Source organism: Elgaria multicarinata, chromosome 10 (genome assembly GCF_023053635.1).
Source record: "Elgaria multicarinata webbii isolate HBS135686 ecotype San Diego chromosome 10, rElgMul1.1.pri, whole genome shotgun sequence".
Classification (NCBI taxonomy): Eukaryota; Metazoa; Chordata; class Lepidosauria; order Squamata; family Anguidae; genus Elgaria; species Elgaria multicarinata.
The window spans coordinates 32,358,771-32,375,637 of NC_086180.1; the positions used below are offsets into that span (position 1 = coordinate 32,358,771).

The 16,867-nt window shown below is 40.8% G+C and overlaps 1 protein-coding gene across 9 annotated transcripts in view; it reads right to left on the bottom strand.

Annotated features, from left to right (window-relative positions):
* Nucleotides 1-3,635: 3,635 nt before the first annotated feature.
* CAMK2D (calcium/calmodulin dependent protein kinase II delta) overlaps nucleotides 3,636-16,867 on the bottom strand; it is a 161,178-nt gene continuing 147,946 nt past the window's right edge. For 6 of the 9 annotated variants that reach the window (XM_063136289.1, XM_063136282.1, XM_063136283.1 and 3 more), the window contains 3 exons: nucleotides 14,087-14,181; nucleotides 8,445-8,673; nucleotides 3,636-5,656 (listed from right to left, as the gene is read on the bottom strand). In XM_063136289.1, coding sequence (XP_062992359.1) covers nucleotides 5,653-5,656; nucleotides 8,445-8,673; nucleotides 14,087-14,181 — 328 coding nt within the window. In that variant the 3' untranslated portion in view covers nucleotides 3,636-5,652. Of the gene's footprint in view, nucleotides 5,657-8,440; nucleotides 8,674-14,086; nucleotides 14,182-16,867 lie in introns of those variants that run through there. The other 3 variants (XM_063136288.1, XM_063136291.1, XM_063136285.1) reach the window with 1 other exon arrangement.

Consider the following 16,867-nt stretch of genomic DNA (forward strand, 5'->3'; position numbering starts at 1 on the left):
ACAGCAGCCAGACTTGCTGCCAGCAGATAGCCATGGATTTATCTATATACATTTATGGGTGCTGAGCACAAAAACAAAATAAATAATGTCGTCATTGCTGTTGACAATAAAAACAGAGAAACTGTGATAAATGATATTACAAATGACGCCTGTTCACTTTAACGTGTTTTCTTGTAGGAAAAAGACTGATCGCTCCTAGTTCAGGCGCCAGAGAGTAAAATCCAAAAAGCAAATTATGTGTATTGTATCCAACCAAGATGAGAGTTCAGTCTAAGATTAATGGTTCCAGCTAGGGTCTTTCCTGGGAAAAGTCCGTTGTTTCCTTGGAAACTATCTGTGAGCAATAAACTCAGTACATTCTGTAGAGTGTAGAAGGATGAGATAAAGCAAGTTCAGCAGAAGACCTCAACTTCTCAAAGCCATCTAAGAGACTCCTAATTAATTGCCTACTCTCAGGAGTGTAGGAAACAGCCTTATACTGAGTGAGGCAATTGGTTTATCAAGCCCAGTATTGCCAACACTGACTAGCAGTGGCTCTCCAGGGTTTTAGGCTGTATTTAACTTTGTAAAGTTTTTCTTGTACCAGCGTCCTGAATAGTTTCTACAGCTGCATGACTATATGGTCCTATTGTTGCCTCTCTTTTTGTTTGTCAAACACAATTCCTGCCCAGACTATAAAAATAGTGTTTTGGGTTATGTGGTGTGTGTGTTTTTAAAATTATACAAAAAATATGCAGGGAACAAAAAGTACACTGATAACAAAATAACTCAATTAAGCAAGTTAAGGATCATTGATAAATGAGATGCAGTAGGTAGTTTGGAGAGTGAAAAAAACCCTCCACAAAACTGTGGGATAGAGGTCACAGTTATTTAAAATATGTGAATATTTTTTTTATTTTGGGGGCTGTGATGCTGATTTATCAAGGTATCCAGCATTCCTGAGCACGTACAAAGGCATCTAGGTTGGTTCTGCCCATACTGACTTTAATTTGGTCATAAACTCAGCAATAAGAAAAAAATGCCACATTTTGCCAAACCATGGAAGAATGAAGGCTAGATAAGAAGAATTCCACATTTTTAAGCCAACTCTGGCTTAGCTGCCACCAGTAATAAAAGAAGGGGTTGCCACTGATTGTGATTTGAGAATCACCCCACTGATATCACAATGCAGGTTTAAAACAAACACAAACTAAAATGGCTTCTATTCTTGTGTTCTCCTTATACGCAACCTTGAGAAATATGTTGTTGCTGGGGAAACTCAGTAGCCTCACAAAACAGATTTCCTGAGCTCTTTTACTAGGGCCGTTTCTATACCTGCCTTTTTCCTCTGGATTGTCCCTGGATCAAACCCTTTGCAGCCAAATGACACACAGGGGATCCCGGGGTGGGGGGGGAGGCAGGGATGATCCCTCCATTTTCCTGGGATAACCCTTAGGTGTAGAAAGGGCCTAAGAGGCATGAGAATTGGTCTCATTTAAAAAGCTGTATATATGGCTATGCCTCAAGAGAATCCATGATCTAATGACACATCTGTAGTGGTTGGCAAAATGTTAGTGAGCAAGCTTTGCTGTTGCCCAACTGACCTTCATTTTACTGAGATGTAGGTGGGAGTTTTGCATAATGAATAAAACAGCTTTCCTCCTTCAGTGGAATGTTCCATAGTCACTTTGGCTGGGTAGGAAGCTGTGTGACGAAATCCACAATGGTGCCAGACATTGTTATCTTTTCAGTGCCAGGTTAAAACCGTTCTCTTCTCTCAGACATTTGGCAGCATATGATGATTTTTTTAAAAAAAATAAATCCTGGATTGTCTTTGGTTAATGTTTTTTTTTTTAAAAAAAGTTGTTTAGATATATGTTGTCTCGCTGTGAGCTGCTTATATTTTTTATGTAAATAGTTATATACTTTGTATGATGTATTTTTAATGTTTTTTAATCCTCATGACCCGCCCAGAGAGCTTCAGCTATGGGGCAGTATGGAAATGAAATAAATGAAAATGTAAACCAGCAGTACTTTACAAAATATACTTCTTCTAATTCATGGTAATAACTACAGAGTATGTCTGTTTAAGAGATGGTAGACAAAAGGCTAGCTGGTTTACTAATATTTGGAATCCTTTTGTTGATTTTATGAGGGCTAGGATGTTGACCGATAGAAAAGATTTTCCTTGTTATAATCTGATTAACAGAGCAATCCTATGGTCCTTGCGAGAGTGTCCCAGGAACCATGGAATACCATATGTTGGAGTCTCTCTCCAGGCACTGTAGAAACTCCTACAACTTTGGGAAACTCCTACAACTTTATCACACCAGCCTTATAGTCTGCATTCATGGCGCATTGCCTGCAAAGGACTCACTTGACGTCTATGTTATAGTCTGCTTTCGAGGCGAAGGACTCCGATGATGTGCAGCATGTCCAGCTGTGATCGCAGGTCTTCCCCCTCTCTTGGCGACATATTTTGCAGCGCGGAAAGAACAGTTCTTCTTGAGCTCCGAGCCTCCACTGGGGGTGCAGAGGGATGACGAGGAGCAGAGCCGCCTCCTTCGGTAGCCCCAAGAGCTGCGGAGCGCAGAGCAGGCCCAGCCCTCTCAGGGTGCGCACGGGAGCAAGAAGACAAAGAGGGCCTCCCTTGGTAGCCCCCAAGCAGAGCCTGGCCCAACCCTCCTGAGGCATGCGCTGGTGGAGCATGGAGGCTGGTGTGATGGAGCTCAACCACAGCAACGGTATGGGATAATTCGAGGGAGAACCAGAATAAAAGTGTAGGTGGGATGAAGCTCTGTGTTTCAATCCCTTCCCCTGCCTCCTCACAGCCACCATGTTTTTTTTTGTTTTGTTTTTGTGGTGCTTCCTTGCTGAGGCTGCCAAAGCGACCTTGAACAATTTGGGGGAAAGGATTAAGGGGTTGTACTTGTGGGCAGAAAGGGGAGGGGAGGGGAAAGGCTAGGATCCCCTGGATCCTTTGGCCTCTCAAGCCCCATGGCAGCATAACTGAAAACTGAAAAGAAGGATGGAAAGGCAAAAATTGCTTCTGCCAGCCCTTCCGTCCTGTCAGCAACGGTCTTGCAGGTCATATGATACTTAGGTGCCCCCACGAACGGATGCTTCTGTCTAGTGGGCAGCATTCCAGCAGGATTGTGCCCTAAGATGCAAAATTTGTCATACTTTGTCAACACTGTAAAACTCTTTTGTTTTTTAATTTGGGAAATAATATACTAGCTGGTTCTGAATGAATTTGTGGGAATATTAGATAATGTTGGTGCTTGCTTTTTGTGTGAATATTATATAGTTTATAATATGTATTATATTTTCATATATATATTCTGCAAAATATATCCATATACCATTAGCTCATATGTTAAGTATTAAAAAGTGCAAAAAAAGGCTGTGTGAACAGATCTAATGGATGCCCTCGAAGGAATAGGAAATGACCACCAGATGGCAGCAGACTGAAAATTTTAGTCAGACAAGCAAAGAACAACATTGATACCAACTATCTCAAAACGAAGAAAAAAAAATTAAACACCATATATGCAGCCTGTTGTAATAATGGGCATTTTGATGAACAGCAATAGAAGCAATGATGAATGTCTCTAAAGATCATGCCATATTCTCAAATTAAAACACTGAATGCCAAATGTCAGCAGAAATCACAAATTTATTAATTTTTAAATATATCCGTCAGTTCTTTACCATTATGGCAAGAAATATATATATTTACACACTGTGTCTCATGGTAAACTGCAGTGTTTTGAAATGACAACAGATTAGGTGTATAATTCAATTGGAGTGCAGAGAACTAACTCACACGATATTTCTCACATCTCAGTGTGGAAGACAGACTTGACCTAGAATAATATGGCAACACCACATGCTATGGTAAAAGGTGTAAAAAAGAAAAAGAAAAATCTACACCTAATTTTGTTAAATGTAAACACACTTATACCACCTAAAGCTGCTTTGCAAAAGAAGACATTATTATTTAAAAACAAAATGCATGAGGTCATTTCCTTTTTTTACAGAACTCACTGGCAGGTTAATATGCCTCAAGACATTTACTGTAGATGCTTGCTATAAATATTGCCATGGGTTGAAAGTATATATTAATTATCACCAGAGAAACTTGAATTCCTTTAACATATGTTTACTAGGAACAACATCAAAATGTAAAGAATTAGATCTGCTTTTGATTAGTAATCAATAAAGAGAGGTGAAAGTTATACAAATTGGGACTTCCCCCCCTCTTTCTCTGCTTTAAAAAATTCATGATGCTGCAAGTTGTAAATTTTATTTACTAAAAAGAACATTGATCAAAGTATCATGCGCTATACAGTGTTACAGAAAACTGATAGCCTCACAGTTAACCGAACAGAGAATAATAATAAAAAATCTTTAAAAAGCAAAGGAAAAACTGATTTTTATATTTTAATTTTTAAAGGAGGGGAATAATGAGTTTGCAGGATATAATTTCACATCTACACAATGGAAGCAATCAAACAGCAACTGAGCAACCTGTTCTAAATTGACACGGAATATATTCCTGCTTGTTTTGCAGGTATATGTGCAGCAACAGATGTTAATAAAGATGCAATAATTGCTTTATTGCACAGCATTCAACGCTCTTGATAAGCCATGAGAAAACGGATAAAATTATTATGGTAAAAGCATGATTGTACTATTAGAAAACGTATGTTTTCCTGGTAGTTTTTTTTTAAAGGTAATAAATTGCTACACAAAATATGTAGACAAGTAAACTTCTGTTACTAAGCTTTTAAGGCCTAATTGTCCTACATTACCACACATAACTAGAGCATCAGTTAAAAAAATCCTCTACAACTTGCTTTAATAAATGTACTGTACATCCATAAAATGATAAAAAACAACATTTTATTTTACCCTTTAGCCACCTAAAACTGTCTCATATCTGTTCATTGCTTGGCTCATGTCAAACTAGAAAAACTACTTCAAAATATCGTTTTTCTCCTGTAGTTAGAACAACAAAGCCAAAGTAATGATTAAAAAACAAAGTCTTGCTGACCAGACAAGAACAGTGACAGATAATTCTGGTGAGGTCAACTCGGCAAATTATGCCATTTTTTTTCCAGTTTATACACAGTGACTCATAGCAGAGATGACTCCCCATGACCCCAACCCTACAGAAATGCTTTGGTCTTTGTCAGTACTTCTACCCATAACAGAGCTGCTGTTAGTAAAAATTTCATTATTTCTACTATGACCAAAGTAATATTCAATCATCTTTAAAAGCAAGTAAGCTAGAAAGCAATATTGTGTAAATTAAAATAAGGTGTTTTTTTTTTAACTTGCAATTTCTATCCGTTGCAAATGCAGATGTTTTTCATAATTTGGCATGAGACATATACTCTGCATATACTCTGGCATTTCAACTCCCCCCTGCCTTCTCTTTTGTCTTGTACTTCCATTTTCAATTTGCATGGAACATCCCCTTCACTGAAGTGTAAACAAAAGGTACCAATGGAATATACAACAAAATGATGCATCATAAATGTATCACATGTAGAAACTTCACAGCTTCATGCATTCAAAGAACATGCATGAAGAGGGCAAACGGATGGCCAAGATGGCAGCCAACCAAGTGCAGAGTGCGGAGGACACACAACGTGGCATCACGGACAATTAGCTAGAAGGACAAAGAGAGAAAGGGGGTTGGGGGAGAGAAATTCACATTAACTGTAGATGTTATCTTTTTGTGCTAATTCCAGAGTTATTTTCCAAATAAACTAACACCTTATACTATTTTTTAAAAAACAACAACAACACCACACCACTCCAAACAAATCAAGTTGTATGCATAACTTTTTCATATTCAAACCAAAAGAAGAACTTATTTTTTTAAAATAAATAGAAAATTATGCAAGTTACTCATGAGCATTTCTGAGTAGTCAGATTCGTTGTTTGTTTTGCAGAGGCTTGTTGAATGATAGCCTAAGGTGAATTCAGAAAAAAACTGCTGATGTGGTAAAGCAAATTGCCACCTGTTAATTTGGTGTGTGTTTTGGCACAGTGACTGTTTATAGCCACACCCCAGCATGATAGAGACTAATGGCATCATCACAACTCACCACCCCCTGGCTAAATCTTAGTGTCTAAACTTGTGGAAGAAATTGGGCTCTATGCAATCACAATTTAGCATGTCAGAAATGAAGGGCCCTATTCAGAAGACACCTTAAACCACAGCTTTAACACTGGTGAATAAGACTTTTTGCCTTATTCACCATGGTTAAAGGTGTCTTCTGAACAGAGCCAGTGACAAGTTTGTGTGCTCCCCCATCACCTTGCTTTCTCCTTACACATGCTAGTTTTGGTGCATCAGTCTTTGCTGGCTTAAACTAGTTCTTGTTACACAGGGATGTCAGTTTGCTAATGAGAATCTTAAACCGTGTTCCTTGTTAGTAAACTGACCTTAAATCACAATTTAATGCCAGAAAAAGAGGCAAGGTGAGCAATGAGAAGGGAGAGCATGGGCCCAATGCTCATTCCCACTTTCTTAAAAGTCAGGTATATTCTATCCAAACTGGGCCATTTGCTCTTCTATTCTTATATGGAGGTTTCTAGAGGTGTCTTCCCTGGAATCAGATCCCACAAAACCTTAAAGCAGTGAGTGGATCCAACAGCAGACTAGATTAGGCTGTAAGGTTGCTTCTCCTTAGACTAGTAAACACAGATTCACAGTTGAAAGTCAGACCTGTGTCCAAAGTAGTCTGACCGGATTCAGTGTGGCAATTCAATACTTACGCAGAAGGGAGTATTCCAGACATATAGCTTTTCTGAGACGTAGGTGTCCTGTGCTGTAGTAAATTTACCAAGCATAGGATATCTCTGAGAGTTCTGCACCCTTAAAATCATGGCTCCTGCTTCAGTTTTGTATGACTGAAAGGAATGTGCAATAAATAATTGTCTCTAGGAAGGGACCAGTGCAGTGCAATTGGTCCATACCAACAATGCTCCTGTCAGTCAGTCTCAACTGTGAATTTACTGCAAATGTACCTATTTTGCAGTGCAAATGGAAGTGGTCAAGTGAAGACTGTGTGTTTCAAGTGTTCATCAGACTTCATTTGATGTTATTCTGACTTCCAGTAAGGTGCGTATGCATCCAAACTATTAATGCAATGCATACACAAAATGTTCTGAATATAATTACAGTCTACAGAGCAATCCAGCCTATAGTTTTCTGGCCTACATAGGGACCGACTAATTTGTTTCCTATGCATACCAGCTGGAATTTCTCAAGTTCCATTTTGAACCCCAAGAGAAGATATAAAACTGATCCTGGGCTTGAACCTCAAAGTCTCATCTCCTTTGAATCCTGATTCCCCAAAAACCCTTCCCTGTTCCTGGGATGCTTTGGCACTAATTGTGTAAAGTTTTGGTTTGAAGGACTAGACAGTTAATCATGCATTTAAGTAGTCAGAAGCTGTGGAACAGATGGGCACTGCAGATTTTGATTCATTCTGTTGACTCAATAAAGAAGAATTTGTGGCCACTTCCCCAGCCAAATTAATTAATACTAAAACTGTTTATTTACAACAGCCTAGTGGGCTCAGTTCTGCTCTTGAATATGTGTGTATTTTCAAATTCCAAGAAATTAGTTCCATATTTTCAAAAACTGATTTAGTACCTACTGAAAAAAAAAATGAAGTAAAAGTAGTAGTAACAGGCTTTTTTGCTTGGTCACATCAAGTAATATATATATGCGCTTTGCTTCCTTTGAGATAAATGCTGTATTTTATGCAAAATTGCATTGACATATTTTAATTATCGATACTATGGGGCATTATCCTATTCAGCACTAGCACTGACATAAATTACCTTGTGCTCACGTAAGCTACCTCTAACACAATGTCCACAGTATTTGCTAGCATGATGTGACAGGTTTCCCCAGAAAACCCATCATGCCAGCAAATGCTATTGGCATCGCACCTGACGTAGCTTATGGTAGCACAACGTAATTCATGTCGGCACTAGTGTAAGCTACTGGTAGTACAGTGGAACAGCTACAAAAGGTAAAAGTAGCCCCATGGCTGGGTTTTTTTAATGGTTATATTCACAGGTATTAATATCAATTAACATGTTAAGTTATAGCAGATTCGTGTAGGAATTTCTGTTCATTTGAATAAGTTGCAAGCTGCTTTGGGCAAAATCTTGTGGAAAAGTGGTATACAAACAGATAATGATGATGAAAGAATGTGGGATTTGAAGTAGAAAGACCTGTGTTCAAATCCCCATTCAGACATTAGTAATGCAATTTCTATTGGAATGGGTAAAGAGAAATGTGTAGCATGCAAAACAGTGCAGCTACAAGGGACGGACAGGAAGAAATCATGGAATGAAGAAGTAGAACTAAGTAGACAGTAAAGAAAATTCAGGATGGATAGGTAAGAATCCAAAGATGAGAATCCATTACTCACTTGATAGGTACTGTTGGTGATCCTGAACGGTGAAAGTGAACGTTCTGCCACTTTCCATCACGGCGGTGCCAGACTCGCGTCTCTTCTGACTGCATAGTCTTTGGCATTCCACTTCCATCCATATACTGAGTCAGCCGTATATATGCAATGCAGGCGGCATCATCACCCACAAGGTGGACATGAGGATTCAGGATAATGGTGTGGATTGGCTTGTTGCTCTTAGACAAAGCTAAGGAAGGAAATGGCACATTGCATAAAACTCAGTGGACAAAAAGGATGCAATCCAGAGAAATTTGGGTATGCTGAGAAGCCCTATTTAAATAAACGGAATTTGGGAGTGTTTAATGATGTATTGAATTTAATTATTTTATGTATATAGTTATTCAGTTTTTGGATTTATACCCCTCCTTTCCACCAAGGAAACGGGATTAGAAACACACATAACTTTCATTGAATTGTGTTCAAAGGTGTTCACATCAGTTAACATGTGTTATATTTCTGTAGCAATTTTAAGAGATTTTAATTAAAAAGTGATGCAGGAATTAAAAAATCTCACTGTTGATCAAATTAGCAACCATCAACACTTTATCTGTGGACTCAGATCCTATCATGGAGACCATGTGTGAAACGATAACTATATTGCGTCAGTTAATGGAATTTTTACAGCAAAGTGCTCAATAATCCTTACAACAACCCTGGAACATTTTGATTAGTAACTAGCTTTGTAATCTGAATGAGCAGTTCTATTACCTGATAAGGAATCTGAGGGCCAAATACATTAAATGTTAGTCTGAGGACCAGATACGTTAAATTCTTGAACACATTTAACATGTCTGCTTTCTTTTATTTAAATAGTTGCAGTTTGGATGGTGATCAGGATTACTGGCCGAAGTAGAAAACACATTGGGAATTAAATATGCCTGGTGTGGAGCCTATAAAACTGTTGCCATTTTTTCTAGGTTTTTGGCATAATAATAATGCCAACGCTTCAGATGTGGGGAGGGATGGGAGAGAAGGGGCAATAAAGTTAAGAGAGAGAATTTTGCAGCTTGCCTTAACTTCACCAGTACAACCTTGGGTTAAAACCTTTCCTCACTGCACACAATGGGTTGTTTCCAGAAATGCACATATGAGAGCAATATTCTGAAAGAACTGCAAGGCATTTCCCCCCCCCAAAAGTTGCTTTTAAAAAACATTTATACTATAATTTATAATTTAGTGAGCCTAAAGAAAAACACTGTGTTGTCACCACCAGCCTGTGCCATATAAGGAATGTGTGTCTTCCTTAGTAAAAATGAAGCCTTTTACCTGGACCAGGCAGTGAATCTTCAAAAGAGGCTCTATATGCCTCAGCATAATAATAAGAAGCAGTCCTTATGAGACATGTGGAGAGACCATAGCTCAGTGTGATAGAGCACATGCTTTTCATGTAGAAGGTCGCCTGTTCAATCCTTGTCTTCTCCAGGTAGGACAAAGAAAAGGATCCTGCCTGAAACCCTCGAGAGCCTCTGCCAGACAGTTTGACAATACTGGGCTAGATGGACCAAAGCTCTGACTCAGTATAAGGTAGCTCCCTATGCTCCGATGACACTGTTGGGTTTCTACCGCTTTAGCAATAGAACAGTCTTGTGCAGTGAGCTACTGCTAAGGGAACAGTGAGATTCACTGAAGAAATGTGGCTGTGAGGGATTTCAAATCAGATTTCAGAAAGAGAATGGGAATGTTTCCAGGAGTTATTGTCTAAGAAAACAAACTTCCCCGTCCCCTTAGCATTTGCTGGTGGAAAGGCAAATAAAGAAATCGACACACGCTGGCAAAATAGATTTAACAGCTTCAAATGAAAATGTACAAATATAAGTTTGCATCAACCCATTGTGCTTTATCATAACAGAGTCCCCCCCTTCCCTCATTAATACCCAGATGCTCATGTCTATATGAGCCTTATTCAGGTGTGCTGGTAAACTAGGTAAGGGGATATGAGCGCACACATGAGCCTCGCCCTGAGTGCTGCCTACCCCTGGCTTTTAGTCAGACCGTCACAGTCTAAAGAGGGAGTCTGGAAGCACGTTCAGCCAAACATGTTTACGGAGATCCCATGACTGCAAACCCTGACAAGGCCCACTTCCCTCTACCCAGTTTAGCCCTATGCACAAGCTTGCACATGCCTGAATAGGGCTAAGGAACATCTCGCATTCCACTTAACAAGGACAATAATATTTAAATTAGGTTTTCTAAAACCAACACAGTATTTATGACTAGTATGACTACATATAAATTTAGGCCTCTGGCCATGTAGTTTGTGAATAATCCATAGCAGACAACACCCACAAAGCACATTGCTGTACCATCTTCACAGAGGGTTTATTAAGAAATGTTATGTATATGACTGTTTATATTTTGTTACGTTTAAAAACTGCCCATGACCACTGTGGGGCTATAATGTAACTGAGTAGACTACGGTCCTAGATTTGTTACTATGTATAAGGACATACTGTGTATGGAGTTGTGGTTGCCTTGGTCACGGAGACTAATGAAGGGAGACTTTAAGGTGTTTAAAATGTATAGCGGTGAAGTTACCTTTGTTTCTATTGATTAGGTAGGTCAGTAAAGATGATTGACAGTTAGAAGTTCCATAAGGGACATGATCGGCCAGGAGTGTTTAAAAGGTCAGACAGAAGTCTGTTAGGGCACAATCCAGTGAATGTTTAGATGGAAAAAAGTTCTGCAACTCCCAGCACTCCCCAACTAGCACGACTATGCATGTTTAGATGGAAAAAAGTCCTACATCTCCCAGCACTCCCCAGCTAGCATGAATGGCTGGGGAATACTGGGAGCTGTAAGGCTTTTTTCCCATCTAAACATGGATAGGATTGCGCCCTTAGAGACAGAGACAGTTGGAGAGTGGATGACAGAGAAATTGCTGGCGGTTAGCTGAAGGGAGCAGCGCTCAGAGCTGGGAAACGAGAAAGCCAGTTTGAGGGAAGGAAAGAGACTTGGAATCTGGAGCTGGTGGCTGTGAAGAGCAGGAGAGTAGACCGTGAGGTGGTGGCGATATTTCAGGCAGCCAGGAGAGCCCAGCACCGGGGGGGGGGGGGGGGGTTTCAGTCAGAGCTCAGCACCAGGGGGGATTCAGTCAGAGGAATTTCAGCAAGTGATCTCTAATACTGTATTATTATCCCAAGAGCCAGAGGCAACAGGAGAGTTTTATTGCACGCTTGTTACTGGGCACTCACAGAGTTTGCTCAGGTCCCTCACATGACGTCATCTGTCTCCTGCATGCCTTCCACCCCTTCTGGCCTTCTTTGTATGACCAAAAAAACCCTCATTAAGTCTGATGTTTTTTTAAACTTGGAATTGCTGCTCTCTCCTGCTGTGTGCAGGAGAAGCAGCGCCATTAGGCCTCGTACTTGTTCTGTACTTCCTCTTTTAAAAAGTAATTGAGGAATGCGAACACAGGTGGAGAAGCGAAGGTAGGGAGCATGTTAAGCCCTGGTGTGATGGAGCTTAGAGAGACAGAGAGCGAGAGCGGGAGACCTTTTCAGATGTAATAATGTGGTGAAACAAACACGCATAGGTGAAGAGGCAGCATTGCAGTGGAAGGCTCCCAATGCACAGAGAAACATCTACACACATAGGGTAATTTCGGACATTGGAACGAATGGGTGTAGGCCAGGGGCAGAGGCTACAGTTGTGATGCCATCCTCCTCTGCTTCCTCATTTTCCTTTTGCCACATTGTAACATGTGATGCCCCTGAGGAATAATCACATGCAGTCTGAAACACTGTACACCTCAATCCTCCCTGAAAAGCACCTCTCACGCACTGCTGCACAGGAACCCCCATTTTGCAATCTGGAGGGGAGGGACCGTAGTCCATGCAGAAGATCCCCATTCCCTGGCATATGCAGTTAAAAGGCACAGGTAACAGATGAAGTGAAAAGAGAGAGCATCTAGCTATAGGGTGAGTAATAAATGTTAGAAATAAATAAAATAAATAGAACTAAAGACCTGATACCCTGAACAGCTGCTGCCAATCAATATCAGCAATACTGGCACAGACACACAAATAATCTGACTAGGTATACAAGCAGCTCCTTATGTTTCTAGAAAGACAAGCAATCAATTCTTCTCAAACAACAGCTTCTCTTGCTACATGACTGAAGGGCTGCCACACTCTTAGTCAAACTGGGGATGGGATGTGCTTGAGCACTCACCCCACCCCCAGATGCCCAGCTACCTCTGACACTTTTGTGTGTGTGAACACAATGGTTTGCACAGGGATGTGCAAGCAGGTGGAATAGCTCCACCAAGGATGAGCTATTCCACCTGCTCCCCCGCCCCCACCTGGAGGCTTTAAAAGCAAGGCTGGAGCTGAAGGGAGGTGCTGCTTCAGGGGGAGAAACGCTGTTCCACCAAGGGTGAGCTATTCCACCTGCTCCCCCGCCCCCACCTGGAGGCTTTAAAAGCAAGGCTGGAGCTGAAGGGAGGTGCTGCTTCAGGGGGAGAAACGCTGTTCCACCAAGGGTGAGCTATTCCACCTGCTCCCCCGCCCCCACCTGGAGGCTTTAAAAGCAAGGCTGGAGCTGAAGGGAGGTGCTGCTTCAGGGGGAGAAACGCTGTTCCACCAAGGGTGAGCTATTCCACCTGCTCCCCCGCCCCCACCTGGAGGCTTTAAAAGCAAGGCTGGAGCTGAAGGGAGGTGCTGCTTCAGGGGGAGAAACGCTGTTCCAACCAAGGGTGAGCTATTCCACCTGCTCCCCTCCCCCCCCCCCACCTGGAGGCTTTAAAAGCAAGGCTGGAGCTGAAGAGAGGTGCTGCTTCAGGGGGAGAAACGCTGTTCCAACCAAGCTTTCTTTTCTTTTTATCTTTTCATCTGGTTTGTTTTGCTGTGAACTTGTATTTAGTATATTTTTGAGTATTATTGTGATGTTGCTGATTAGTATATTGTTAAATATTGTTGTAGTTCTAATTTTTGTAAACTGCCCAGAGAGCTTCGGCTATTGGGCGGTATAAAAATGCAATAAATGAAATGAAATGAAAATGAAATCAGTGTTCTCAACTGTGGAAGCTGTGTAAGTGCATTCATCTGTATGTATTTACAAGCTCCTGTATGGACCTTTGCACTCAATGTGCAAATGTCTCTGAGTAGCTGGGGACACAGGGACACTTAGGGGTAGGATGTGCGTGTTTCCGCCTGTCCCATTCCCACTTTAGCCCTACGCATGATGTGAGTGAATGCCTGCATAGGGCTAGACTGTTCCTGAAATTCAGTTTCAAAAGCAGTTTTTAATGCATGACAGGAGGTTGCTGTTCACAAAATGAGGTTCTAAGTCCCACTGGGTGCATGAATGTTTTGGAGCAAGATTTTTTTAATTGTGGCCTATGCGGCCCCATAAAGGTTCAAGTTACCCCATCCTAGTTTCTAAACCTAAGGGGATGACCGGATACTTTTCACAGCTGAAAACAAATCTAGAGTACAAATGTGACAGAATGAGCAAAACATTTCCAATAGCTGGGGCCTGACACCTACCAGGTTCCTTTAAGAAATGCCTAAAATTATTTGAATGATGGTTTGAATTAGCAGCTCCATAGAAATCATCTCAAATTATACATTTTAAGGAAATAAACATCAAGAAAAGCATACCATTTTCAAAGTAAAACCGGTGGAAGTCCATTCCCTCTACAAGATTTCCCAAAGCTTCAGGTTCAAATGAGGTAAGGCCTGGATCACAAATTTTCCTGTGTGGGGGAAAAAATAATCTCATTTCAGTAGCTATGCAGACTAGATTGAAGATTCATCAAGTGGAGGACCAGCTGTCCACTTCAAAATTCAGTGGAACCATCATACTCCATTAAGGTGTGATGTGGCTTGATTCTGCAGATCTCAATGAATAAGTGGTAAATACATTTGTATCTTTACTGATGTTAACTATGCCTGGATTCAGGTACCCCCACATGATAGCTTCTGGGGCTTCTGGTGGGCTTGCAGACCCATCGGACCACAGCAATTTCCATGACAGATTGGAAAAGGGCTGCTGCAACCGTACAAGAGAGAGTGACTGCGTGTATTGATTCCACAAGGTGGTTCTGGCTCCTAACATCAGAACTTTCATTATGTGACCCTAAATGGCTTAAGGGCATGGCAGCAAAGGAGAAGGCTATCTAGTGAATTTCAATAAGTAATTGACTACTAGCAAGCCTATATACACCAGTTTCTGGGGAACATGAGTGGGAGGAGGCTGTTGCACAGTGTCCTGCTTGTGGGTTCCTGGTCAACAGCTGGTTGGCCACTGTGCGAACAGAGTGCTGGACTAGATGGGCCCTCGGTCTGATCCAGCACGGCTCTTCTTATGTTCTTAAACATATGTCCTGCCCCAGCTTAAAGGCTTTGCAGGATTTAGGATGGGTTATTAAAGCTTATTTGGACCCAGTAAAAATAAATAAACTACTTTGTAATAGATTGCTAATATAATAGAATTTAGACTGCAAAGTGATAGCAAGACTAGAATACAGAAAAAAAATTACAGTCTTTTTTGCTGGGCTTACCGATATTGATACTTGCACATTTTGTCTGAATATCTTTATACACCAGTTCTGCACAGTTAATTTAAGAGTACTTCCTATAATACTGTGAATGTTTAGAGTGGAATTAATTATTGAAATTCATGATTTCCCCAGTTTCTAAAGGTAACATTGACCATTTGGTGGAATTACCGTTCTGAACATTTAGTTTTATATGAGACATACAATTCTGCTCCTACAGTATTGTCTGATAGTTCCAATGACTGAGGCCTCGGCTAGACCTAAGGATTATCCCAGGCAAATGGAGGGGTCATCCCTGCCTGCTCCCGGGATCCCCTGTGTGTCATTTGGATGCACAGGGATGATCCCGGGACGATCCCAGGATATAGGCCTCATCTAGCTATGGCCTGAGAAAGCATGGTGCATATGGAAAGAAGTAGCCAAATTTTTGATGAATTCACACAACAGCACTTCCCACTACAGGGAATATTGGATTAAAAATGAAGGGAAAACAGGTTAATTATTTTATTTATTTATTTATTTATTTATTTATTTATTTATTTATTTATGAAACAGGGCTTTCTTGAAGTCCAGCCATTAACTAGAAATGGTGCAGTTAGGGCCAGCACCCAGGCTGAGGCCATATCAACACTCAGAGAATGGCAAGTGATAAAGCAGTAGCAAACAGAGCCAGCATATTCATATAGCAGCCCCCTTTGTTTCTTCATATATGAGAGAGAGAGAGAGAGAATGAGAGAGTGGGTGGGTTAGAGAATGGCTGGCTAGGCATGTACATGGTTACGTAGACTAATTTTTATTAATTTTTACTTTAAATATATATTCTCCTTTCCTACAACAAGCATTTTGGGAATGCTAAACACAAGCAAGCTAAGTAAATGTGCTTAGCATCAGGGAAGTGGAAGGGTTTAAATGAATAAGCAAAATTTTACATGCTGTCAGTAATCCTTTTTTAAAAATCAGGGCTGCCAAAGAGTTTTGTCTTTTTGTTTGTTTTGCTCTAATGTATCAGGAATGTAGAAGCAATTGTAAAGCACAGAATGGTGGGGGAGTGGGGAAAGAAGATAACTATTAGTTGCACACTTTACAACTGAATTAATGTATGCCTGATTAAAGCACCTCCCCCCCCACCTCATAAGACCATTAAATTCATGGTCTAAAATTACCCAGTTGCCCCACTGCTAAACAGATCTAGACCTGATTAACTTCAAGGAAGGGGTTTTGAGCCTATGCCCAGGGACCATTAAACATCAAGAAGTATGCAACAAACTTACATATTTTCAATAAAGATTTATCCCCCAGCACTAATTGTTAGGAGTGTTGAGAGGGTGGGACAAACCTAACAAATATGCTGTGGCAATGTCAGATGGTGGGTAATTTTTGAACACCAAAAATATGAAAGTATTTACACTGAGCCAAACCCTTGCTACATTTATCCCAGTACTTTCTAGTCATTCCTCTCCCATAATCTGATGCCTTCCAGATGTGTTGAACTAAAACTCCTATCACGTGAGGGCCTTCTCAGTGGTGGCCCCCAATTATGAATGATCTCCCCGATGAGGCCTGCCTGGTGCCAACATTGTTATCTTTTTAGGGCCAGGTTAAAACTTGGCCCCTTTCTCTCTGGGATTTGGCAGCATATAATACATTTTTAGTCAGGTCCTGGATTATCTTTGGTTGATGGGTTAAAAATTGTTTTGTCACAGCTGTGTAATCAGTGGCAACCAGATGCTGGATATAACCTCAAATGCTGGAGCGTGTTCAGAAGAGGGCAACCAGGACGATCAGGGGTCTAGAAACAAAGCCCTATGAAGAGAGACTGAAAGAACTGGGCATGTTTAGCCTGGAGAAGAGAAGATTGAGGGGAGACATGATAGCACTCTTT